This window comes from Microdochium trichocladiopsis (genome assembly GCF_020744255.1).
Source record: "Microdochium trichocladiopsis strain MPI-CAGE-CH-0230 chromosome Unknown B0I36scaffold_5, whole genome shotgun sequence".
Lineage (NCBI taxonomy): Eukaryota > Fungi > Ascomycota > Sordariomycetes > Xylariales > Microdochiaceae > Microdochium > Microdochium trichocladiopsis.
The window spans coordinates 1019377-1044651 of NW_025763548.1; the positions used below are offsets into that span (position 1 = coordinate 1019377).

At 56.1% G+C, this 25275-nt stretch overlaps 7 protein-coding genes across 7 annotated transcripts; 5 read left to right on the forward strand and 2 right to left on the reverse strand.

The window, feature by feature from the left end:
- Window positions 1-18: 18 nt before the first annotated feature.
- On the forward strand, window positions 19-1293 carry B0I36DRAFT_362669 (uncharacterized protein; the record flags this gene model as incomplete). The annotated part of the gene is made up of 2 exons (XM_046158690.1): window positions 19-289; window positions 350-1293. 2 exons carry the CDS (start codon window positions 19-21, stop codon window positions 1291-1293), a joined length of 1215 nt encoding a protein of 404 aa, XP_046012544.1.
- Window positions 1294-2125: 832 nt separating this feature from the next.
- On the reverse strand, window positions 2126-3609 carry B0I36DRAFT_242801 (zinc-dependent alcohol dehydrogenase; the record flags this gene model as incomplete). The annotated part of the gene is made up of 3 exons (XM_046149937.1): window positions 2126-2957; window positions 3034-3404; window positions 3502-3609. 3 exons carry the CDS (start codon window positions 3607-3609, stop codon window positions 2126-2128), a joined length of 1311 nt encoding a protein of 436 aa, XP_046012545.1.
- An 8278-nt stretch (window positions 3610-11887) lies between these two features.
- Window positions 11888-13149, forward strand: B0I36DRAFT_115066 (uncharacterized protein). Its single transcript, XM_046147948.1, has 2 exons — window positions 11888-12374; window positions 12558-13149. The coding sequence occupies exons 1-2, from the start codon at window positions 12102-12104 to the stop codon at window positions 12882-12884; spliced, it is 600 nt and encodes a 199-aa protein (XP_046012546.1). The 5' UTR covers window positions 11888-12101; the 3' UTR covers window positions 12885-13149.
- Window positions 13150-14399: 1250 nt separating this feature from the next.
- B0I36DRAFT_362673 (uncharacterized protein) lies at window positions 14400-15496 on the forward strand (the record flags this gene model as incomplete). Its single annotated transcript, XM_046158691.1, has 2 exons — window positions 14400-14823; window positions 14886-15496. 2 exons carry the CDS (start codon window positions 14400-14402, stop codon window positions 15494-15496), a joined length of 1035 nt encoding a protein of 344 aa, XP_046012547.1.
- A 741-nt stretch (window positions 15497-16237) lies between these two features.
- B0I36DRAFT_243087 (P-loop containing nucleoside triphosphate hydrolase protein) lies at window positions 16238-18266 on the forward strand (the record flags this gene model as incomplete). The annotated part of the gene is made up of 2 exons (XM_046149960.1): window positions 16238-16491; window positions 16580-18266. The coding sequence occupies 2 exons, from the start codon at window positions 16238-16240 to the stop codon at window positions 18264-18266; spliced, it is 1941 nt and encodes a 646-aa protein (XP_046012548.1).
- A 1112-nt stretch (window positions 18267-19378) lies between these two features.
- Window positions 19379-20963, reverse strand: B0I36DRAFT_115099 (translocation protein Sec62-domain-containing protein). The gene is made up of 2 exons (XM_046147949.1): window positions 20309-20963; window positions 19379-20247 (listed from the first exon to the last, which is right to left on the reverse strand). Exons 1-2 carry the CDS (start codon window positions 20775-20777, stop codon window positions 19487-19489), a joined length of 1230 nt encoding a protein of 409 aa, XP_046012549.1. The 5' UTR covers window positions 20778-20963; the 3' UTR covers window positions 19379-19486.
- A 1963-nt stretch (window positions 20964-22926) lies between these two features.
- B0I36DRAFT_115113 (uncharacterized protein) lies at window positions 22927-24849 on the forward strand. The gene is made up of 3 exons (XM_046147950.1): window positions 22927-23091; window positions 23171-23923; window positions 23984-24849. The coding sequence occupies exons 1-3, from the start codon at window positions 22983-22985 to the stop codon at window positions 24610-24612; spliced, it is 1491 nt and encodes a 496-aa protein (XP_046012550.1). The 5' UTR covers window positions 22927-22982; the 3' UTR covers window positions 24613-24849.
- The last annotated feature ends 426 nt before the right edge of the window (window positions 24850-25275 follow it).

Consider the following 25275-nt stretch of genomic DNA (forward strand, 5'->3'; position numbering starts at 1 on the left):
ACGAGCATCTCCTCCACAATGTCCGCGGGTTCGAGCACGCTGCTCTCGACCCAAAAGGCGTCTGACTCGGGCCTCCAGGCTGTCCTGCACCCTCTGGTCCTACTCACAATCTCCGACTACATTACAAGACACGCGCTCAGAGAACAAAAGGGCCCGATCGTCGGTGCCCTCATCGGTCAGCAGCATGGACGCGAAGTCACAATCGAGCACGCGTTCGAGTGTGCCACCATCGCCGTCGATGGCAAGGTCCTCCTTGACGCCGACTGGTTTGCCCAGCGTCTCGAGCAGAGTAGGTCATGACTTCACCATCAGAAGCTTGTGTTTTTCCAGCAGCTTACCAGGAGGACAGTGAAAACGATCCACAAGTCGCCACAGCTCGATCTCGTCGGCTGGTATACAGTACTCCCCAAGACAGGCCCGACACCTTCGGTGCTCCCAATCCACAACTGGATCTTGTCCGAGCACAACGAGTCCGCTTTGCTTCTCGCCTTCCATTCCGAGGAGGCTCTCTCACATTCAGTCGGAAGCAAGCTTCCTCTAACAATATACGAGTCGAATTGGGAGGCCGAGGACACCAAGCAGGAGGCGGGAGAGGACAAGGAGATGAAGGACGGCGAGGCGCCTCTGCAGCTCAGGTTCAGGGAGCTGCCGTACTCGGTGGAAACCGGCGAGGCGGAGATGATAAGCATGGACTTTGTCGCGCGTGGCGCGGGCAACGCGACCGTTGTGCAGCCGAGAGACTCGAAGAAGTCCACCAAGACCGAGGTTGATGGCAAGGGCAAGCAACCTGCGACAGAAGCATCAGAGGATGCCGCAACAGACGAGCACATCCTCACGAATGACGAGGAGGAAATGATTGCCGCGCTCACGGCGAAAGCGAACGCCATCAAGATGCTGCAGGCTCGCATCAACCTGCTCACGACATACCTTGAGAGACTGCCCGAATCCTTCAGATCAGGGGAGAAGCCGATGAGCAGCGACCACCAGACACCTGGTGATCAACAAACCATACCGTCCTACACAATACTGCGCTCGATCCAGGCGCTTTCGAACAGACTATCACTGCTAGCGGCGTCAGACGCGTCGACGGGCCTCGAGCAGGAGATGCTCAGCGAGGCCAACGACGTCCACCTCATGGAACTTCTGAACGACGTCATGCAGAGCGTCACCGAGGCGAGAGGCATCGGCAAGAAGCATGGCGTCATCGAGTCGGCAAAGAACCGCAAGAACAACATGGAGAATCTGGCGGATCGCAGCGCGTACATGTCCGGTGCCGGAGATCTCACCATTTGAACTCTTTTGTCTCCCGAGGGCACGACAATATCTCATGCTTGAGCATTTGGCATGAACTTCGCACAGGGACGAAGCGGGGTCCGCGCAGCAGCAGTTGCTGGCGTCCAGACACTTTCAAACAGATGTCAATTTGAGGCGAGGCATGACAGGAAACTTCAGATCGTGGCTTGGAGCCTCTCATCAGCACGGGGTAGCGTCCATGGAGGTATCATATCTCGAGGTGGTGGTAAGGGCTCATCGCAAAAGCCGAGTTGCGTCCAGCGCCAAGGTCTACGGGGTCCTGTTTTCGCTAGCGATGGGTTGCAAGGACTGGCATGACAAATTGGCCGAGATCCGGATCAGGCACGAGATGCGACCTCACCACAAGTTGGTTCATGCAAGTCATGGGAGTAGCACAGTACATACAGCCGAGCAGCTATGAAGTTATGATAGCGATGATTATGAGACATCGAAAAGACAGACCGGCAAGAGGCGTAGAGCATAGAGCATACTCGCAGATCGACGAATGGAAAATCTATCACTGTGCACATGCTGAATGTGCGAATGTCACTGTTTACTGGCTGAGTGCCCCCTTCAATGACCGAGTTGCGGAAACATGCACGAAAAGACAACGCGTCGAAGACATACCCAATTGACGAAAATAAAGGTATAGAAGACCATATTGAGTTCCCAAGATATGCCAATTTGTAGTCTGTATCACAAACATCACGATGCATGGCTAAACCGACGCCTCTCAAGAACAAACAAAAGATGGAACTCCAAACTCCAGAAATAGGACCTCGGCAACAACTAGAAACTGCGTACCCTCAGAGCTTCCAGAAGGACAGATACCTCAGGCTTCAATGATAACCTTGATGACGAGGTTACCGTCGTCATCTGATGTCCGGCAAGCAAGCTCGAAGGCCTGCTTGGCAGCCTCGAGCCCTTTAAAGCGATGTGTGATCATGTCATCCAGGCTTGGGAACCCTCCAACACCACCAGCGGTGCTTGCTGAGCAGAGCAACCGAATGCCAGCAGCGTATGTGTTTGCGTAGCGGAAGATGCCAAGAATGTCTATCTCCCTCAGATGGGCGACCGATATCGGTAGTGTCTGGATCGGAGTGCCCATACCAACCATGATGAGCTTGCCGCCCGGCCGGGTCGCATACAGACCGGTGTGCATGCAAATCTCTTTGCCCGTACATTCAAAGGTGACGTCGACCCCCTCGTCTTCGTCTTCGTCTTGGAGATCCGGTGGCGGCCTGGTCAAAGCAAGGACCTCAGCGGCCAGACTTTTAGCGTACTGCAGCTGTCCCTGGATGGAACTGGCGAGCAGACTAGACGCTGTCCGGACATTCACCTCCACCTGGCTTTGCGGAGTAGTAATACCGGAGTTGGAGGCTGAACCGTAGGTGGAGTCCTGAGATGGCTTCGGCACAACAAAGCCATGTGTGGCAAAGCCCTTCTTGAGAGCATAGTTGACGCGCCCTTCGTCAACATCTGTGATGGTCACACTTGCACAGCCAGCTCGAAGAGCCATGGCAGCGGTCAGTAGCCCGACAGTGCCGGCACCCGTTACCAAGGCTGAGGACCCCGGAGCTGGCGACGCCCGGTTGACTGCATGGAGCGCGACGGATAAAGGCTCCAGGAGAGCAGCAGCATCGAATGATACATGGTCGGGAAGCCTAATCGGCAGGCGTGTCAGTAGACAAGCGGCAAAGCTGTGCACGGCACGAATTGCCGACGAAATGACAGACTTACTTGTAGCACCACCTAGCTGGATGGTTGATCCGTTCCTGGAGTGTACCTTGGAAGTGCGGGACGCTCTTGGCACTGCTCCTGAATCTCATGCGCTTGCACAGGTTATACCGCCCTTTGCGGCAAACGCTACATTGGCTGCATGGAATGCCAACCTCTAGGGCAACTCTGTCACCTATGCCAAAGCCCTTTACGTCCTGGCCGATGGCTACGACTGTGCCAGAGGACTCATGGCCAAGAGAGAGTGGGCCACAGGCACAGAGGTCTCCGTTGGCAAACCTCTTGTAATAGGAAACATCAGAGCCACAGATGCCCGTTGACCGGATTGCAATCTGCAGTTCGCCGGCAGCAGGCTCTTCAATAGTTCTAGTCTCCTATATGCAACTGCAAGTCAGCCTCTCGAGACAGCTGAGGTTGAAATAGAGCTGACATGCATCCAGACAGGGGTACAAGCCAACTGGTGTGACTCACCAACCGCAGATCTTGGGGCCCATGTAGTACTGAAGCATTGATAGTCGAAAGCTTTGAAGAAATTGGGCTGTGGTCTGCTGATACAGTAGGCATCGCAGAGGGAGCCATGGTTCTAGAGGCGGACTAGTGGCGCGGGATGACCCAACGACGTGGGACAGGAGCGTGGGATGCGTGGGATGGAGGGCCTATCGGTGACCGAAGCAGTCTCTCCAATACGAAGAAGCCCTGGACGGTATGGGAGAAGCGTGGGGGTGAAGTAACAGAAGTCGCTCTAGGGAACTGATATAAGTCTCTGGAATGACCCAACTTGCCTCCCTATTTCCTGATTGCTTGATGAGGTCGAGGTATTGTTGGCTTTTGGAAGATTTTGTCTGCAGCGACACCCGACTGCCGTCATGGACGAGAGACGACTTTTGTATGCCAACGGCCTGTGGAGAAAGCTGGGTAGGACACGGAGAGCAAAGTACGAGCCCTCATCGACCGATGGCGGCCCAGTGGCTATCATTTCCAAGCACATGCACGGAGGGCGGAGCATTGTCAAAGCGGTAGCGCAGGGCTTGTGAGGCAGAGACATGACGACACGGCCCAGTCAGATATCTCGGTGTTATCTCAGGCTCCTTGAAGACTGCTCCTCGTTCCGGAAGAGCACATGGAAGGAGGATAGCTCCGTCGTGCCCAGCCCGGGTTGTGCAGTCCATCATGGGCCAGACAGATCCTTGCTGGGCGGGCACCCATGAGCCATGCAATGCAATGCGATGCGCGGTGCGCGCCTGTTTGGGATGGCTCACGTCGAGGTCGTCACTCATATTAGGCCGGAAGCTGGGCCGGGAGTTGAGGCCGGGGCTGCAGGGGAAGTACATACGAAGTCCAGTATTCCAAGGTCCTTTGGTGAAAGTCTGAAGTGGCGTTGCATCCATGCTGTTGACGGGGATGTGCAGACAGCCACCGAGGAGCCAGAGAATCGTGCCCGTGGGCGAAATGACTTGCAGGGAGGGGCGGAAGGAGTGCTGGTTTCCGGAGGTCGTCTTGAGGCGATATCCCTCTGGCCAGCTAGCGAAGCACGACCGAGGCATGGCCGCCGCCTGTGCAAGATGGCCGCAGATTGCACTCAGGTTTCACCGGCAGGGCAGCCAGGGGGCCATGCTGTTCTCCAGGGTTGCTGCTGTTGATTGATGCTGGGACGACTGGCCGTGCAGATGCGTCCGCCCAACCCATCCCGGGACAGGGAACCTGCAGCACCCAGTCGGTTGCATGCCCGCCGGTACCGGTGTCGCTATAGCTTAGCTGCCGTGAAGATGGAGTCGTGGAAGGATGACGCGAGGGCTAGACACATTCTCCACCCAACTTCTGTGCTCAGAGGCAAAAGATGCTCGCCAGCAGCAGCGATTGTGCAAGGCCATAACGGACAGTAGCCGGATTCCGGGATAGAGGCCTGGGGCGTCTCATGCAAAGCGGTCGGCGAGAACATATGGATGGCTTTCGAGGGGCGTTTTAGGGGGCAAAACCTTGATGATGTGGCCTGCCAGGCTCCGCAAAGGAGCGGCAAGTGAAGCCAGAGGCGCAACTCGCCAGCGCCGTAGAAGCCATTGCAGCATGTGCGTGTGTTTGGCCACGCCACGGTAGGACTTGCTTGGACACGACAAGGAAGGCACGATCAGGGTGTACAGGGAGCCCCACCAACCATCACGGCACGCCTGGAAATCATTTACCAGAGTCCCATGTGCAATCCTGGCCTGTCTCTCGACTTTCGCGATGGCACACCAATGCATTGCTCACCGACTCCCACAAGCTTGCCCAAGTCGACCGTGCCTCTCAGGAGGGTTGACGACACATGCAATGGGACCACCGCTGCCCGATCTTCTGTCATCAGTCCTGGTGATCTACCACATGCCCGTCGTCAACACCATGGTGGCTATTATCTCAACCTCGACACTTCGTTCACCAGCCAGCACTTGAATGCGGTTTTGTAGCAACAGACCAGCCCAGCTCAACCCAGCCCATAGCACCACCTGCCAGCTAGGTGGCTACCATCATGCACGGCCAAACCTTTGATCAAGCTTATACCAGGTGCAATATGCCGCCTGATTGCACAGGAGCATCTCTCCAAACACTAGCACGCCCTAGGTCTGCTTCCAAACACATGGCGACAAGGGTTGTCTACCCTGAACGGCCTCGCTGCCGCTAGTGATGTGTGTGAGTCGTGCCATGCAGGATGTCCCGGACGCCCTACTCAGGCTTATCAGTTGGAGCAAATTCACTTTGTCCATCCTGGCCGGATACCTGCAGATCCTGAACCTCGAACATGTGTGCAACACCCGCCAGGCGCATCCGACTTGACAAGCAGAGACCAATTCCTACGTTTCCCCACAGGAGCCGGAACAGCTGTGTGGAGGATCAGCACTTGCTTGGCGTCTTTGAAGAAAAACGTCTCCACCTCTCAACTGGATCATCCGGGGCCCCAAGCTTTCGTGACAGCTGGGTACCTGATATTATCCGCAGTCCTTGTGTCGCCCACATCAGCCGGCGGTTGCTCGGGACGTCAGTCAAGGTGGAAGCCCATTCAGCTTTCCCCACTCAAGATATAGAGGCTCTACTATCTAACAATTTAACTGCTACATCCCCACAATCCGCGATTGTTGATTCGGTACTCGTCGAGACATGCATTGCGGAAAGCTCCTGGTGGTGAAACACGACCTTTGCCTTTACCAGCAACTAGTTAGAAACATGTCTGCTGGGCTCTCTTGGTATACACTGTCTCATTCGTCCCAGCAAGCTTACTTCGCTATCCATCTAGTCCATTCTGTGGTGACCGCCATCTCTTCCATTCGATGGCATAGTCCAGGACAAGCATGCACCATTCCAAATCCACATGCATTGCAATGAGCCGCGGACACAAATTGCCGTACCTACATTGCAGCCGCGGTCTAGGCTCTCGCAGGCAGGGGCCGAAGTGCCGAGGACGCACCTTGACTTTGGCGAGTGGCTGCTCAAGCGGGCTCGCTTGTAAACGGTCAGCACGTAATCTCCTCTGCCTCGTCCCGGATTCCAGGGTCCAGGGCGGCTAAGGGTACCTCAATCTAGAGCCAGCTGGGCCCACAATGCCTCTCCATGGGGACGGCGGCCCTGTTCTCGGCTGGCAGCCTGGCTTATTAGAAAGTGGATGGGTAAGTGACTAAGATACTTCTCATCAAGAAGTGTATGCCTGAGCAATTTTAGCCGCCTGCTTTGTCAAGATTGGCGGCCGGCCGGTGAGTTCGAAACGTCGTGTGTCCATCACGGGCCAGGATTGTGCCTGTTCCGCCCGCCACCGAATCGGATGCGTTCCACGAACTGATCACTGTAGAACCCGCAGAGCACAGAGCCCAAGAAGCAAGAGAATCGCAATGCTACGCCCTGCCGCAAACGACCATGATTGGCTCGATAGATGACAGCATGGTTTGAATGCAAAGGGACGGAAAGGGGTTGTACATGCCCCAGATTTGTTCATTGCATGCTCCCGCCGTTCCTATCTCAGGAGCTAGGTATGCCCATCCCATTCACGATCCAAAAAGAAATTGCCCGCCACTGCCCAAACCAGGAAAACATGCCGAACATCAAGAGAAACCCATGAACGCCAGTGCACCACCCGCACGAGCACATAGGTGCATTACATCTTGCCCCCTTCCGTCTCTGCCCTTTTGCCATGCATATGCAGAGTTCCCGTCCCGTTCAATGATCGTCGTCATTGTAGTCGTCATGGTCATCATAAAATTACTTGAAGTCTGCTGACGTCAGCGCCTGCACCATACTCGTGCCCTCGCTGAAACGGGTGCGGAAGATGCGGTTCGCGTTCTGGAACATGCCGTCCTTCAGACTGACGACGATGAACTGCGAGCCCTTGAAGCGGGTCTTGATGAGGCGGCCAATGTTCTGGGTATGCGACAGATCCAGTGCGGCGTCAACCTCGTCAAGAATGTACATTGGCGCGGGCTTGAACTGCAGCAGGGCCATGATCAGTGATAGCGCAACGAGCGACCTGCGGAGTCATGGAATGTTAGTCAAATGTGTCCTTGCTATACAGCAGGGCGATCTGGAACACTTACCGTTGTCCACCACTCAGCTCAGTGAGGCTCTGCTTCCAGACTTTGCCCAAGCACACCTTGACCTCAAGACCCTCATTGATTGTCTTGCCTTCCGGTGGGTCAAGCTTCGCGAAACTGCCGCCTGGCAGCAGGTCCGAGAAGATCTGGCCAAAGTCGGCATTGACCTTCTGCCACGTCTCCTGGAGCGCCTTCTTCTTGTAGTCGTCGAGGCTGACAATGGTCTCCTCGATCTTGCGCTTGTCACGGATGACCGTCTTCATCATGTGCTTGAGAGCCAGCTCCTTCTTCTCGACACTGTCAATCATGTTCATGACCTTGGGGTTGATCTTCTTCTTCATGCCCTGGAACCGCTCGATGAGCGTCTTGAGCGTGGCCTTGCACTCGGCGATGTTCTGGCCCTTGAAGTCGTAGGGCGTGCCCGACCGGCCAAAGTTGTCCTTCTCATCGGCGATCCAGTCATGCTCCTTCTCCATATCCGCGACTGTCTTGACCGCCGTTTGCTGCTCCTTGTTGAACTTGTCGACCTGGTGCCCAAGCTTCTGCATCTCGAGACCTTCCTCGGTGATCCGTGCGTTCTTGGACCGCGTGGCTTCCTCGAGAGCGCGCAGCTCGTCGTCGAAACCAGTCAGCTTGGCGCGCTCGTCGTCGAGCTCCGCCTGCGCAGTGTCGTGCACATCCTGCAGATCGGACCGTTTCTTTGTAATGTCCTCGATCTCCTGCTGCTGGCTCTTGATGGAGAGCTCGACCTCCTGAAGCTGCTCTCTGGCAGCAGCGAGGTCGCTTCCCACTTGTTCGGAGTCCAACTGGGCACCCTGCAGCTCCTTCTGCAGGTTTTTGACAGTGGTGGAATAGTTGGCCAGCGCCTTGCGCAGCTTGTCGAGGTTTGCCTGGATCTCCACGAGCTTCGAGTCCTTGTTGTTCTCGAAATCCTTCATGTCCTTCTCAATCCTCTTCACGTCCGCCTGCGCCTCGGCCTGGCGCTTCTTGGCTTCCACGCTCGACGACTTGAGCTGTATGATTGTCTCTTTCATGTTCTCCACCTCCTGGATGATGGACGACGATGAGTTGCCACTGATCTGCTCCTCGGCAAGCTTCGTCTCGTGCTTCTTGAGGTCGAGCTCCTGGTTAATCTTGCGTGCTTGGTCGAGCTTGGACTTTTCGCGTGCGATTTGGCTCTGGAGCTGCCCGAGGGACCTCTCGGCCTCGCGGATCTGGCGATTCAGCTCATTGAGCTTTTGAAGGGTCACGAGAACACCGCTCGAGTTGGGCGAACTACCTCCGGAGAGTGTTCCGGATGGGTCATACGAATCACCCTCGAGCGTAATACTCCGCATGCGAACATTGGGATCAAAAGTGACTCTCTTTGCCGTCTCCGCATCGTGGCAGACGAGCGTGTTGCCGAACACGTACTCCATGGCCGCTGACACTTGATCGTCGTAGCCTACCAGAGACAGGGCTAGGTCGACCTTGCCGGGCGCAAGCTGTTGCGCCGTCGCAATGGTCTGCGCAGAGGCCTTAAAGGCCGAGATCTTGTTCAGCGGGATGATTGTGACGCGCTTCCGCAGCTTACCGCCCTGTAGCAGTTGCGTACCAGTCACCTCATTGTCGACAACGACATTGTAGAGGCGGCCTCCAGCACATATCTCCAGGGCGGTTCCGGCTGTGGTGTGCTCCTTGTCTAAAGTGAAGAGCTGAGCGACGAGGCCTTTGACTTTGGACCGGTCAAAGTTTGGTGTAGGATCTGAGTAGTTGAAGTCGATGTTGGCCACTTTGCGCTTGAGGGCATCAGCTTCCTGGCGAAGCTTGCGTATGCTCTGTTGCAGTGTCGTCTCTTGCTTGTAGAGTGCCTCCTCTTGGCCTGGCTCAAAGCCGAGTTTCGAGAGCTGAGCCTCGAGCTTCTGCGATTGAGCTTTAAGCACCTCAAGATCCTTGAGCAAATCAGCATTCTGCTCCTTGGCCTTTTTCGCTCGGGGTTCCTCCTCCTTGATGCGCTTTTCAAGATGCGATATTTTGACCTTGGCCTGCTCCTGCTCCGTCGCTGCAGATGCCACTCGGGCTTTCGCATCGGAGAGCTGTCCTTGGTAACCACTCTCTTGACCTTCCTTGGATGCGACACCGGTCTGCAGTGTTTGCAGCAGTTCTTCGTTGGTCTCGGCTTCCTGGCTCATCTTTTCGTTCTCGGCCTTGGCCTCGTCATACTTGGCTTTGGTCTTCTCGTGTGCTTTGGTCTTGTCCTTGAGCGCTGCCTCGAGCTCGGCGACGTTCTTCTGCACAGCAGTCCGCTTTTCCTCTTCCTCGGCTTTACTTGACTTCTTGAGGTCAAGCACTGTCGCAAGCCTGACAAGCTCATTGGAGTGCTTCTTGACCTGTTCGTCCAGCGCCTGGGCCTTGCCTCCTTTCTTGAGCTCCTTATCGCGCTGCGCCCGCACGCGCTTGATGTCCTCTTCCAGATGGGAGATCTCGCTCTTGAGCCTCGTGGCCGACTCCTCGAGATCTTGCTGTCGTTGCTTCTTCGTGTCGAGGTCCGTCGCGGACTGGGCGAGCCTCTCCTGGTACCTTACGTAGTCGTGTGCGACCACAACCCTTGTCAACCGCTCCAAGTCGTTCTGTGTTTGTTGAAAGTCGAGGAAGGCGCGCTTCTCGGTCCGCAGCTTTTCGAGCTTGGGCTCGATTTCGTCGCTAAGCAGGGAGCCGATCTCCTGCAGCTTCATCTCCTTCTTCGCCATCGTCTTGAGCGCCTTGTCTCTCCGGTCTTCGAACATCCTCGTGCCAGCCGCCTCTTCGATCATGGCCAAGATCTCCACCGCCTTCATGTTGAGGACCTTGGTGATGCGGCCCTGCATGATCAAGAAGTTGGGATTGTTGATGTTGAGCTGGACGGATTGGAATAGGTTCTGGACCGTCTGCTGTTGGGCTCGATGGCCATTGATCAGGTATTTCGAGGTGCCTCCGAGGACGATCTGGCGCGTGACGCTGATTGTTGCATATTCCTCAAAGCCGATCGGCGACTTTGTCTTGTCTCTGTTGTCGAAGACGATTGTGACGCTCGCTTTCGTGACACCGGCTTGGCCGCGCTTGTAGATGAGATCCTAAAAATGCCAATAGAGTGAGCAGCGCAGCCGGGCTGTATGCAGAGCGCGTTTGAACGGACCTGAAGATTCTGGGCGCGGACTGTCGTCATGTTCGTAATGCCCAGCACGAAACAGATGGCATCCAGGATGTTGGACTTGCCACTGCCGTTCAGGCCCGTGATTGAGTTGAAGCTCTCGTCCCTAAGCGGCACAAGAATATCCGTCGTCGTCGTCAGCACATTGCTTTGCGGTCGCATGCCTGGTGTCACCGCTCCGCCTTCAGGGGATTATTCAGGGACTTACCAGCCGGAAATGACTGTTCGGACAGCGTACGACTTGAAGCCGTCGATCACGACTTCGGTGACCCTCATGTTGGCGGGCGCGACCGTGTGCGTCGTGGTGCTGCTGCTGCTGTTGAGTGTGGTTTGGCGATGTCTTGCCTCGGGGACATTTGGAGGCTGCCCCTCTCCGTGTTATTTGGGACGGGGGTTGTATGTTTACTTTGGGCAAAGTAAACATCGGAATGGCCCGTGCGCGTGGTGCATCCCACCTTTGCCAAGCCGCTGTCCCTGGATGCACTTTGGACACGCGAAAGAGACGGATGGGGTCCACATGTGCACTCTCACAGGGCAGGGCCACGGTGCCATTCACGGATTATGGTGCTCCAGCAGTTCTTCTTGAGAGCGAGGTTCCGCTTCCTAGACACATGTTCCATGGTGATGACGAGCTCCTGCCGAGTCGCCTTACATCCAGCATAGTTCTGCCAGCCTCTCCTGGATCATAATGTCATCGTCTGTAAGGCACACGGATATACTCCTCGAATTTCACGCAAAAGATATTGTTCTGCCCCGTAAACTCTGGAACACCGGAGATACTTTTGTCGGGGCTTTTGCTGTCATAGATTCGCATATTGTGAAGTTGAGTAATGATGAGCATGGTGTATGCACACTTTCATTCAACCGCCCGTGCACCCCCAGGCTATAAGCTGCGGGATTCCTGTCATACTTATTGCAGTGGTAGTTTTAATTCGTGACATATCGGTTGGTGAGGTTCAAAGATGACAGGCTGCTCCAAGATGCCTGTTGTTCTTTTCCAACTCTGGTCTGGTTCCGCCGTAATTAGCCCATCACCAAGTTGCGTACGTCAGCGGGAGGTCGCTGCGGCTGGTTGACCGGGGTGGTGGAGATAGGGACGGAGAGCCGCACCTGCTGGAATCCACTCCGCCGTGCCGCACGATGATCTCCGGACCTTTGCCACGCGACACCACTGTGCCGGTGGCCTCTTGCCAACAAAGCCCGCTCCGCTTCCCATCACCACCAACACCACCGTAGATCGGAGAGGACACGACAGCCTTTACGGGTGCTGCCTGACATCTGCCGACTATTCTGCGCTCTTTCAACACTGCTTGAACAAGATCCCGCCGCAGCTGCGCACACGACACCAAGCCATGGCAGACGAACAGATCTCCTTACCGTCCCTGCTCCTTATAGTAGTCCTCGGCGGCCTCATCGTCAGGTACCTCTTTTTCTCGCCTGCCGTCACCACCACGAGCCAGCCTCGCGATGCCGCCGCCGCCGCGCGCCAACGCGAGACCCTTGTCGAGAGACTGCAGCAGATGTTCCCACAGGTGGATCGGAGGACAATACTCTGGGATCTCCAGCGCAACGGCAACAGCATTGCGGCCACGACAGAACGGATCCTGGCCGGCCGCATGGAAACGGTACGTCGCGCCTCGGCACTTACATCCCTTTGCTGCGGAAGAGCCAGCCTGCTTCGCCTGGACCGCGAGCGAGTTCAGCAGCGCTGCGAGCTCATCGATCTTGGATCACTACCTCTTCCCCACTGTGATGATGATGATGATGATGATGATGGCCTTGCGAGCTGACATCACATGAACTGGCAGCCCCCGGTAACATTCCAACCTCCCCCACCTCCGGTATCCTCAACAACATCCGCATCGTCTGCCTCGCAACTGCAAGCCCAGGCGGCGCGCTCGAAGCCCGCCGAGACGGACCTGATCACGCGATACAAGCTGCAGAACAAAGTCAGCAGCCAGTCTCCCGCGCAGGTCGCCGAGGAGCAGACTGATAGCAAGGGCAAGTCATGGAGCTCTAACAGGGAGGAACGACAGAGCGCCCTGCAGCGAAGGAGGGACGAGATGATTATCGCAGCACGGAGAAAGATGGAGGCAAAGATCGCGGCGGAGAAAGCGGCGGCAGGTCAATCATGAGATTGCCGGGGAAAAGGTGACTTTGCAGAGATAGAGCGCGTTGCATGACGGCGTCCAGGGTGGCGAGGACAGGTTTCACTCGCCAGTGGTGGTGCGTATATTGTGTGTAGAGGTGGTGCCATGCCATCCTCCATCAGAGCAAGGGAATGCCCGCAACCAAAGTATTCTTTACATGTTCCTCGGTGGTATATCACGAACTCGAAAAAGACACGGTTGCGTGGATTTGTCTACCATCAAGTCTGGCTGCAAGGTTACCCGCGAGACAAGTTCGCAGGCTCGAGGCGTGCGCCAAATCACGAGGCCCGTTTCTTTGCTGCAGTTTGGCCCATCTGGGCTTACAACATCCGAGTACATTTATACACCCCGTAGTAGTAGCAACAATCTGCGACTGGATCATCGGTGTCATTCCAGATGGCAAACAGTAAAGAGCGCTATGGAATGAACCAAGGGGGCCTTCATCCGATTGTGCACCTCCTTTGCACGACTCAACAAGGTGTTGCCCATGTTGAGCAACTAGTCGATCAAGCACATGTTTGCGCCAAGGATTCGTTCGACAGACACGCAGAACTTGGTCTGCGAACAATTCTCTTTCCGGATCGAACAGGCCGTGAGCAGCATTTCACCACATAAGAACACAAACCTTGTTGTTTCACAGTCCGGCTGTCAAAAGATTGACGGCCGCGATGCATCAGAAGCATCAAAGTCGACAGTCAAGAGCCACCGGTTCGGCTGGTTCCGAAAGCGGGCCCAAGAACGAGCAGCGTTTCTCTTGTTCACTAGCGTGGAGGTGCAACCAGAGGCCAGACAGAATGTTGGGGGTGCTGGCGTGGCGGCATCAATTCTTTGGGGGGCGCGCTGGCCAGTGGGAGTCGCTGTTTTCACATGTGACAGACCGCAGCCTTCTTATCGGAACAAGACACGGGGCTAGGCCTGACCTGTGGCCCCCCAAGGGTCCCCGTTTTCGGCTCATGCAACGAAGATCGCACGGAGCGACGTCCCTGGGCTTTTTCTTCGATGATCCCTTGCTTCTGGTACAAATGAAGCCGCTGGCTGCGGCAGTAGTTATCGCTTGAGCCGCCCTCGGGACGAGTCCGCGATGCTTAAATCCTCTCCGCCCTGATAGGGAACCCACAGCTCCTGTTGTCACGCACCGCCTCGTGATCCGGTCCCAGGGATCAGGTGTCCCCGGCCAGTGGGCCATTAGACTTTTTGACACGAGCCAGCCACCCCACCACCAACGACTCTGGAATCCTGGCTCTGCCTGCGGTGTGGTTTCAGGAGATAGGTCCGCCTGGCCATATATCCGGGAGATCTTCTGCCTTGATATTCCTGCTGCTGCAAACCCGACAGCCCTCGACTCCCTCCCGTAGCAGCCTGGCAGAGAGGATCGAAGGGAGCCTTATCGGCCTCCACCACCAAGACAGGCCTCTACGTCACGAGCCAGACCTCGCAACAGAGAGCACCACATCCAATATCAAATCCCGCGCGCCAGGCAAACACGACTGAGACAACAACATGCAAGCCGACAGTCACATGGTGATTGACATGCTGCCGGCCGTCGTGCAGACTCGCCTGCCGGCCCTGCGAGCCCTGCAGAAGTCTATAAGCCGCGTTGTGCCGGTGCCCAGGCTCCCCAGATCGTGGCCCAGCTCGGCAAGATCCTCTCCGCCCTCAAGTCCGCCTCTCGACGCTGTGGCTACTGGTGAGGATGCTGCTGGGCTAGATCTTGGTCTGCCTTCATCGTCATCCTCCTCCTCCTCCTCGTCAGTGTCTTCCATAGACACAGTCACAGTAAACAGCTACAGGATGGACGCTACCGTCCGCCAACGATCCGGGCCAATGGTCCACCAGCGAACGCCGAGCGGCTTTCTCATGACACCGCTCACGCCCCCGATACAGATGGACGAGTCCGGGGTCAAGTGGCAGTATGCACAGCAAGGTATGTGTTGCCCACCACCAGCCAGTCTTACAGGCGAGCAGAGTACTAACCTTGCACTGCAGGCAATATGCTTCATGCCCTAGGGGCACAGCAAGGCGGCAACGACTCGGCATTCATCCGCAAGTCGTATATTGATGGCGTCTCCTACCTGCTCAAGGCACTGCCCAACAACCTCGACGAACATGAGCTGGCAACTATCGAGCAGTCGCTGCCGACGCAATGTCTCAGCCGGGGCAATAATGCGGTCCCCGACAGCAGCGTCCAGTTATACCAGCAGCAGCGACAACAATACCAACAGCAGACAGAGCAAAGCCAGCTAGAAGTGCTCTTCCGCCGCGCGATCCGCAAGGCAGCCCTCCAGTTCGTGCTGCTGGTGTATCTTCTCGCAAAGCTTACGACGGTCCTCGTCCGCCTGGCCGCGCACTACGAGGCCAAGTACAACATCTCGCACCAGGTCCTCACACACGGGGTCGCGGTCGCGAATGCCGTAGGCCACTGTGGCATGGCCCTCGCTGACAAGGTCGCCCCGGCCGGCGACGGGCGACTTGGACAGGCCTTAGCAAAGGCAGGAGGTTGGGCGCTGGACATTGTGTCAGGTGCGATACAGGAAGGGTTGAGCGAGGGCATCGAGGTTATCAGCCGTCGGCCACAGCCGAGTCCGAGACTCGGGTGATGGATATGGATAGAGGAGGTGTTGTTTTTGAGCGACAGATACGAACTTTACGACCTATTTAATGAAGAGTGGATAGCATAGAGACAGGAGATTACAGCCATCTTGATCATGTCCATCTGGAGGTCTCTTTCCTTGTGAAAGACTTTGAAAACTCGATAGAACCAAGGGACCACCGAGTGTTGTTCGCGCAAGACAAAGCTATCCATGGATTTGGCCAACGAAACCGATGGTAATCTAAGTGCAAGGTGATTGGATCTGGAAGCCGCTATTGACCGACCCACTTGCGACGAGTCCCTTGCCCCATAAATTGTCTAGTCGCGCGGGCGAGGCCCGTTGTCCTGCCTGTCACGCCTACTAAGAAAAAATTCCCTGTTATCGATATGCCCTACCTGCGCGAACTGCCATGGCTCGTTCTCCTCCACCCAAAGAACCAGGTGGAAAGTCTCGTGTTCACCATCTTTCGTCTGAATAGCCCGATCTCGGGAATTTGCAGTGTTCTGTAACAAGCCTGCAGCACATAGTCCTTTCATCCACTCTCGTGCCCTCAGGACTACCTCGATCGTACTTTACACACGAAGCCTCCGACATTTCCGCAATTGCCTTTTCGCCTCTTGTTGGTTCGCAATGTTCCGACCCGCCGTCCAGCGGCACGCCCGCCTGGGCAATGTCGCATACCGGCAAATCGCCTCCTTCTCGTTGCAGCGCGCTGCTGCGCAGCGAAACGTCGCGTCCGCTGTTCAGATGACCCAGTCGCGACCAGCCGTCCTCCGGCCGACCATCCTACGTCTCGTCCCACGCCGCTTTTACTCTGCTGAGTCCGCAGCTGTACGGGAAGAAGAAGCGATCTCGGATGACAGAATCACCAAGTTTTCCGATCTTCCAAAGCTCGGCGTGGACCAGAAGCTTGTCGATGCCTTGGTCCACGGCATGAAATACGAGGATATGACCGATGTCCAGTCGCTCACCATAAACTCTGCACTGCGGGGTGTTGACCTGTAAGCCATATATTCTTCTCATGGGAGGATGCCAGCTTCGCTTTTTAGCGGGAATACCAGTTTGCTGATTCTGCTACGTCTCTTCTAGTGTCGCGCAAGCCAAGACCGGTACCGGAAAGACTCTTGCCTTCTTGATTCCTGTATTCCAGCGCATGCTTGCTGCCGACCCCAGCCTCGAAAGCGTCCGTACCAAGCGGCATGCCTCCTCCGAAGATATCCGCGCTATTGTCATGTCGCCCACTCGTGAGCTTGCCGAGCAGATCGGTGTGGAGGCTAGGAAACTGGCCAGAGGCACCGGCATCGTTGTGCAAACCGCCGTAGGCGGCACCCAAAAGAGAGAGGCCTTGCGCAAGATGAGGAGCGAAGGATGTCACTTGCTCGTGGCCACCCCTGGAAGACTCAACGACATCCTTTCTGATGAGATGGCCCGCGTTGCCGCTCCAAGGCTCCAAGCAGTTGTGCTGGACGAAGCCGACCGCATGTTGGACGTTGGCTTCGCTCAAGAAATCGGGCAGATCATGAGGAACCTGCCCTCTATCAAGCAGGTCGACCGGCAGACATTACTTTTCTCGGCCACCATCCCAGACAGTGTTGTGTCTCTTGCCAAGTCCATGGTCAAAATCAACAACTTTGAGTTCGTCCAGACGATTGATCAAAATGAGGCGCCCACACACGAGCGGATCCCGCAGAACCTGGCCATCGTTCATGGCTACGAAAACTGGATTCCTGCCATCCTTGAGATTATCGAAAACGCTCAGAAGAATTCCGAAGCACCGTTCAAGGCGATGCTCTTCCTCAATAGCACCGCCACCGTACAGTACGTTTACGAAGTACTGGCTAAGACTGGCCCATTCGCGGGCCGTTCCGGCCTGCCCCTCTGGGACATTCACTCAAAGCTCACTCAAGGTCAACGTACTCGTGCGGCTGAGTCGTTCCGCAAATCCAGCAGTGGCTTGCTCGTCTCATCCGATGTCACTGCTCGCGGTATGGACTTCCCGGGAGTCACACACGTCATTCAGATCGGCCTTCCTCCCGACAGGGACCAGTACATCCATCGAATTGGTCGCACCGGTCGTGCCGGCAAGTCTGGCGAGGGCTGGTTGATTCTTACCGCCGAGGAGATTCGGGAGGCGCGCAACCGCCTTCCTGGTCTGCCTATCAAGCCGAATGAGTCCCTCCAGACGGCCAAGGTTGAGCTTGAGAAGGGCATTCCTGAAGGCCCGCTGGGAGAGGTTTTCCAAGAGGTGAAGGATGTTTCCCAAAGGCTTCCCGACTACATGTTCAATGACGTCTACATTTCCTTGTTGGGAGCAAAGAACAGCCGATATTGGAATGTAGAAGACACTGTCGCTGCCTTGAACCGGTGGTGCAAGTACGGCCTCGATCTTGCCCAGACTCCCGCAATGTCTGCTGGCTCTGCGCAGAAGCGCGGTCTTGCAAGGGTCCCTGGACTCCGATTGGACCACGGCGGTTCTTCGAGGTCTGGCTCCAGAAGAGACGATTACGGCTCGAGGGGCGGCTTTGGCTCAAGGGGTGACTTTGGCTCGAGCGGCGGAGACTCTATGCGTCGTGACCGCGAGGGCAGCTATGATCCATTCAGCAAACGGATCGATTCTCGTGCCGGCGGCGATGGTTACGGCAGACATGGCGGTGGTGGCCGTCGTGGAGGTGGTTTCAGTGGCCGTGGTTCTGGTGGCGGTGGACGAGGCGGCTATGGTGGCCGCCATGGTAGTGGCGGCGGCGGCGGCGGTTCCTACCGAGACTCGTCTTTCTAAGCATGCCTAGTGCTCATTGACGTCTTGGTCTGCCAACTTCAGATTACGCCAACTCTTTTCATGTACTACCACCACCACACCCTTCTCCAGCGTCAGCCAGCAAAGAACCCTTCCACCAACGGATCATTACGACGACGTGCAACTTCACGCCATTCCCGACCAGGCAGAGACCACATTATTCGTGGGTTACGGCGACACGATTCCCACGATTCATCCTCGAGGTCCCTCTTCTCCGCAGAGGTGATGCGGGCTTCATTCCCAGAACGTCATCAACAACTATCGCCAATGCTATCCATTTGGGCATGAGAAAGTCTCTACTTCATCAAACCTTTCTTCTTCGGTCCGCATTCCTCATGTCACAGTATTCCTTCTTGTAGACCTCTTTCGTCATGTCAGCTTCATACCTTTTGTTTTCATTACTGTATTATTTTTCCCCTCAAAGCTGGCGTGGAGCGGAAGAGTAGTGATTGTAGGATATATCGAGCGTGAGATCGCCGGATGGGTAGCATTGTTTGAGTACAGTGGCGACGTTTGTGGGCCACCAAAAAATCCGGGAGGGGAAGGGGGGCGTTGGTCAAGCATTTTTGATGTAACAATATGATATAGAAATGGGAAATGCGAGAACGAGCGTTGTGTTTTGAAATGTTAACATTCTATTGAAACCGTGGGATGGCATGCCTTTGATCCCGCGGGGAGGACAGCTATTGAACGACAGACGGTGATTTTGATGCCGGAATGACGACCACGCCCTGTTTTGATCTATGCATGTTAGCAGTATATATATATATATATATGCCTAGGCTCGATAGACTTTGTGCAGTTTTGGCTCGGGATGACGTCTTGGCATCTCTCTTCATGGTGAAGCATAACGCAGAGAGGCACGTGGTTATCTTACACCCAGTTTGCAGTTTTCTTTTGGCAGAAGAGTCACACACAGCTGAGAGGGTCACGCCCGGTTCGAATCACTGCCGATCACAGGCTGTCGCCTCGCGCTCACACATGTAGGTTCTTTTGTGGAAAATGGACTGGGTTGTTATCGTCGTGACGGGTTGCTTTCCCCCACATGGTCTCTCGATGATGATGCTTTATGAAAACACAAGTGCCCCTTCTCCGTAACCTTTGTACCCCCAACGCCCATGCGCCTTTGAGTGAGCATTTGTACTGACTACCATAGTAGGCAAGTTTTTCTTCATATATGCCAGACGTCCTCTGGTATGCTTCTATTCCGCCAGCTCCTCCACCTGTGGTGCCACGTACCCCGGTCTCTGCTGCAGCTCGCCGCCTGTCTGCATCTGGGTCTCGGTTGCCGTCGTCATCGCGCTGGGGGGAGCGGCTTGTCCAGTGGTGCCCGCAAAGTGAGCACTGGCCTCCGCGTTGGTCGTCTTCTTGGACTTCTTCTTCTTCGGCTTTACAGTCTCGTGCCAGGCCCACACCGGCCTGAAGCTGTCCATGAACGAAACGTCCTCCCAGAGGTTGGGGTACAGCCAGAGCCCAGGAGGCACGGCGAAGTATGTGATGCAGAACAGGATGACACGGAAGATGGCCATGAGGAAGAAGAGGCCGAGCAAGCCGAGGAAACCCCAACTCAGGTAGTAGACGCCCTGGCGCAGTACCAGCGGCCACAGCGGGTAGAGAACGAGCATGAAGACGACAAGCAGAGCAAGCACTGCATACACCTTGCGCATGGTCTGGCTGCCTTCGTAGAGCCATATGTAGTACATGTCGTCGTGCGCTTCTTGCTGCTGCTCAATCTTGACCGTCCACAGTCCCTTTACTCGCTTTCCCTTCTTCGGAGCGACCGGGCCGTGGTTATGGCCGGCATGTGGGTCGACTTGGCTGACACGTAGCGCCAGCATGGACATTGGCAGCAGCTTGAATGTGTTTTCGAGAGAAGCGCGGTCTCTGATCTCGGGGAGCGCGGGGTTCTTCGCTCGGGCTTTGGCGTACGCGGGTGATTGTAGTGCTCGCAATGCTCGTTTGACTGTTTTGTTGTTAACACGGGCAATTCAAGCATGCCACCTCGCACGTTCCCAGCTGCTCACCTCTGAACATTTCCTTGCGCTCGCCATTAAAGATAGACACACGGGGCTTGAGCGGCTGCTTCCGCAGAAAGTCGGCAAGAGCAATGGCAATCGGGTTGGGCGGACCGGGACGAATCGGCTGCGGCACGGCACCAGGCGGCGGTCCTCTGGGCTGGCCTTGGGGACCCTGAGGTTGACCCTGTCCTTGAGGGCCCTGCTGCTGTCCTGGCGGGCCTTGAGGTTGACCTTGACCAGGAGGGGTACCTCCTTCTGCCTGGGCGCGCTGCTGCATCTGCTGCATCTGCTGAATCTGGGCCATGCGTTGCTGGCGGATGTGCTCGACAAAGTCCTGGACCGACATTCCGTGCTTTGCCGCCTCGGCCGCCAGCTGCTGCTGCATTGCTGCGATCTGTTGTGGCGTGGGCATCTGCTGCCCTGGCATAGGTCCTGGCATGGGCATGCCCATCGGAGGACCGTTCGGATTCTGCATGTTGGCGAGCCTGACAGTGCGAGCTCTGTGCCGGAAGGAATGCGGAGGCCGGCTCTTTGATTGCGCGAGTGGCCGATAGCCAGAAGGGAACGGGCGCCGGAGGTTCGTTTGGCCGTTGTCGAGGCTTTGGGTGCGCAGAGGATGGCGTCGACGTCGTGCTCAGAAACTGATGCGCCGCTGGGCGGCATATGAATGTGGGATTTCTGGAGGCGGACCCACCTTCGGCCAGAAAGCAACGGTGTCACTTCCACGCTTAGAGAGAACACCTTGCCCATTGTCCCTGCCTGCCTGCGGGACAGGTGCCAGGTGGGCACCTTGGCGCCAGCCGCCAGCTTCTACTCAGGGCAGTTCCTTGAGAGGCTCCCGTCACCCAGCGTCCGGCTTTTGTGAACCACCACTACCGACGATTAATCCCAAGCTCCTCTCAGCATCAAAACAATCAAACAAAGGCAGCAATCTCAGCTTGTTGGCCTGCTGATAATTCTGCGCCTAGTCTGCACCCCTTCCCGGCACGACATTAGAAAGCAGAATGGACAGGCAAGAGAGAATACAGGCATAGGATCCATGTCGCCTCCTTGTTGACCTTGTTCGCAATCGCTTCGCATCATCAAAGCTCAGTTGCGAGCAGCGGTTGAGGGGCAGTTGACCCCCAGAGAAAATGTTGACATTGAATGTGCGAGATGCGCCTCCCCGAAACATAGTCCTTCCTGAGCTTATGGTCACGCTTGGCTCTTGGTTTTTGCCTAATGGATGCCAATGTCCTTATAGATGGTCTGCATCATGGCTGCATATCGTCGATATGTCAGTCTGAAAGTCTCACACTCGGCTTGACCAAGCCCCGACACCTTCAACTTGGCATTTGCCTTTGGGAGGCTTTAGCTCACGCCACGGCCGATCGAATCTGTGATAGCCTTTCATCTGACTGGCTTCAAACACGTAAGCTCACCCGTGGACTGGCATCATCAAAGGGCAGGGTCCGCACCGACAGCCAAGTCGACCAAGATCTCCGCGGTCAAGCTCCGTTCCAAAATGGAGTGTCAACTTAACCTAATCGCCCGAGCTTATTGGACCTCGCAACCATGCCGACGTCAGAAACTGAGACATGCCGAAGAACCAGCCACACCACCATCAACACCAGACTATACTGGGGCAAATGCCTTTTTCTGCCCATGCGGTAAGAAGAAGCTGCGGAACGCCGGCTTGGCAAGCAGCCCGCCGATGCATGTGAAGGACATCTAGCAGCACTCGGTGTCTAAGTACCCTTCGGGCGTGGACGAACCACAGCATACCCGTGGACGCCAACCACGGGCCCGCACCAAGAAATGGTGCTGCAATTTTTGAGTTGGATCTGTCGTGTCATGCACGGCGGGAATGATGAGTGGGCTGCCTCGCCCGATCCGTTTTTGGGCATTTGGCGATGTAGGTGTGGCCACCATTGCGCAGCCCTCCCGGCCAACTCCCGTTCAGAGGCAGGTGGGATTTTTGCGATGAACAAGAACTAGAAGCAAGCGAGCAAGCACGGGCCTGGGTGTCGAGGGCTGTTTCAAAATGTGTGCCGCATCCGGCTGTCGTGGTTGATGGCACGGCCAGACACGTTTGTTGACACGGACCCTTCAAGCGAGATGCCCTCCAGCCACTCAGGAGCTGGGCGGCGGCGAGGACGAGACACTGCCGAGCAACAAAGGACTGTTTATGAACCAAGGACCACGCTCATGTGACGGCGTGGCCAATCTCGGCAGCACACGACCCCCCTCGCGACGGGAGCAGTGGCCGCACGCCTGCCCAGAGCTGGCGCAGGAGGGACTGCAGGAGGCGGCGATGACTCGCTGGAGGGAGCTTGTCATCTTACACGCAGTGGAGCCGGCCGGCTGTGGTGTGTAGCGCCAGCCAGCCGTGTCCTCGCGGCACCCCTGTTCGCGAGCGCCCACTGGCTCGTCCTGCACGCTCCCGGCCCAATCACGGCCCGCCGCCTGCACCGCATCCGTCAACGCCTCGCATCCCAATCTTCAGGCCCAGGTCAGCAGCCTCTGCGGTGCACCCGGGCCTCAGCAACTGGCCGCTGGGGACGTTCTCATAAAGGCCCCCGTGCAGCCGGCTCTGCATAGCCCGCACAGTTGCTGCTCGTCGAGCTTTTCGTCTTCTTGTCCAACCGCAGGTCGTCTCGTTGTCTGCCTGCTGCCACCTCGACATGCAGGCCGGCCAATCATGAAGGCCCTTGGCAGCCTCATTGTGGGCACTTACACGTCGCTCTGCACGTCGCTCTCTCAGTGCCTCCCAAGCAACCACCAACCCCAGGACCAGCGTCTGCCTCGAGGTAAGAAGTCTTGTCTGGTGCACTCTCACACACGTCGAGCATCGGTGTCTAACAACCTCGTCTGTGTCTTGACGAGCAGAGTCTGAGAAGGGCTTTGGCATCATAGACGAACAACCAGGGCGGGTGCTGCCATTGGCCGCCAGGGCCAACGCTAGCAGGACCAGAGCTGCCAATAAGAAAGATCGAGCTCCAAAACGTCGAAAGCCCTCGACAAACAGCATCTTCTCCACACGGCAGCGCCTCCTCTCTAATGCATCTTCAACGACACGGCGCCGGCCGCAAATCTCTGCTCCCACAAATTTTCAACATGTCTACTCGGGCTCCTTTCACTTTCCCGAGCCCACGGTAGCACCAATAAAGTCGAGACGACGGTCCTTCCGCCCGCTCGAACTCAGCATATATCTCAAGGACAATCGTTTATCCCCCCTCCTCCCTCCCTTTGAAGGGCCCGAGCCCCCCGTTACGCCACCACACAGAATGATACCACAGCCAGATGCAGATACCAGCGACTCACTACAGAGCTTGGCTCGGTCACGCAGTTATTCATCAACCTCGTTCCATGTCCCACGGCGTGCCATCTCTGGCGGGTCTGTATTCGAGTCGCCTCGCTCAGAGCACTCACAGCCCCACTCAACCTCGTCTCCCCCCGGAGTAACAAGGAAGAGGGCCTACACATCACCAGAAGCCCCGCCGGCCATGATGGAAGATCTGGTCGAACGGGTAGCACAGGCCATGCTCGAGAGGGATGAACTGCAGCATAAGATCAACGACGTGATCGAGAGGCAGAGTTTGTACACCATCAGCCGGCCGGCAACCCCGCATGACATGCAAGGTTAGTTTTCTCTCCAGCTTCCACCACATGGTGACTCCCATACTGATCCTACCTCCGCAGATATGGAGCCTATGCCCGAGGTTCCTGCGCTACCTCCAAATGCGCCGTCGTTCAGCGAGCGACTGCATTTTGACCGAACGCCAACAACTCCTGTACCACCAACTCCTCTGGGCGCCCGTCCCTCCAGCTCTCCTCAAAGGCTGGAAACCATCCCACCCCCACCCCCTTTACCACTACGCCTCCGACCCCCCTTGAGAAAGAAGAAGTCATTCTCTCGAGTGTCAAACTGGCTTGTCTTTTACAACAGCGAGTCCAAAGAGCGGCAGCTCAGCCTTGACAGTGTCACAAATTTCCCGAAACCCATCACGGACAACGATGGCTTCTATGAGGTCGCCCAGCCGCCAGCCCGCCCAAGCCGCCGTTCGAGCTTTGACAGTGTTTCCTCTGCCTCAGACTGGTCTGTGGAAGAGGAACAAACGGTGCCGACCAGTTGGTCCCCGGCAAGCGATATGACCATCAAGGCCGTCGCTCCTATGCAAACTGGCGTGGGCTTTGCGCCCAGCTCAGGATCACACAGCCTGCGCCCAAGTCGAGCTTTCGTTTTTCCGAGCGTGCCGAGACAGACTTTGAGGCGGCAGGCGCGGGATTCAGCAATGAATGTGCCTCACACAGTGGGCGTTGCTGTTTAGAAAACGACGTTTGTCTTGACTCCTGAGAGTCGTGGTGCAAACAAAATTTCTTTGCCCTCTGCCCTCTGCCTCTACCATTCCTTTCTTCTTTCAAAATACCCCGGGCATTTTGTTCTTCATTTTCTGATCAGTTGATTCTGCATCGTCATTTGCATATCTGGTTCTGAGATACCTCACTCGATGCAATAGTCATCGAGTTGCAATTCACCCTCGTCATTTCACATCATTATATTCTTCTTTCACGCCTACAGGTTGGCACAACGCTGGACGACACGAAAACACTTCATATTGGTGTACATACTCCTCGCCTGGTGCACGTCGGATGCTTGCATCCACACGGAGACACTTTCGGATACTGGTTATACCTTGATTATTATCCTGGCTGGGTCCATTTGAGAGCTCAGTTAGCCCCTGCTCGACCACAGAACGCTGGTTGGCGGTATCCGCGATGCTGCTTCGGACCGTGGTATCGAAATGAGGCTAACCTGCTTTTCCAATCTTCTTGCGTCTTGGGCCGGATCTAGGAAGGCGCAGGACTTATATTCTTGGGCGGAGACTTTGGCAAAAGTTGGATGGGAGGGGCTGCGCACGGGACAAAATGTAAAACTTGGGAAGAATTGGGCGGCGGTAAACTGGTATGGAGACCTGTAAACACAGGATGAC

Excerpts from the sequence above, each read along its gene's own strand:
- B0I36DRAFT_115066 (XM_046147948.1), top strand. The coding sequence starts at position 12,102 with ATGGCAGACGAACAGATCTCCTTACCGTCCCTGCTCCTTATAGTAGTC. Across the intron at positions 12,375-12,557 it reads TGGCCGGCCGCATGGAAACG|CCCCCGGTAACATTCCAACC; the intron begins GTACGTCGCGCC and ends ATGAACTGGCAG.
- B0I36DRAFT_115099 (XM_046147949.1), bottom strand. The coding sequence starts at position 20,777 with ATGCAGAATCCGAACGGTCCTCCGATGGGCATGCCCATGCCAGGACCT. Across the intron at positions 20,248-20,308 it reads GCGCAAGGAAATGTTCAGAG|TCAAACGAGCATTGCGAGCA; the intron begins GTGAGCAGCTGG and ends ACAACAAAACAG.
- B0I36DRAFT_115113 (XM_046147950.1), top strand. The coding sequence starts at position 22,983 with ATGAAGGCCCTTGGCAGCCTCATTGTGGGCACTTACACGTCGCTCTGC. Across the intron at positions 23,092-23,170 it reads GGACCAGCGTCTGCCTCGAG|AGTCTGAGAAGGGCTTTGGC; the intron begins GTAAGAAGTCTT and ends CTTGACGAGCAG. Across the intron at positions 23,924-23,983 it reads AACCCCGCATGACATGCAAG|ATATGGAGCCTATGCCCGAG; the intron begins GTTAGTTTTCTC and ends CTACCTCCGCAG.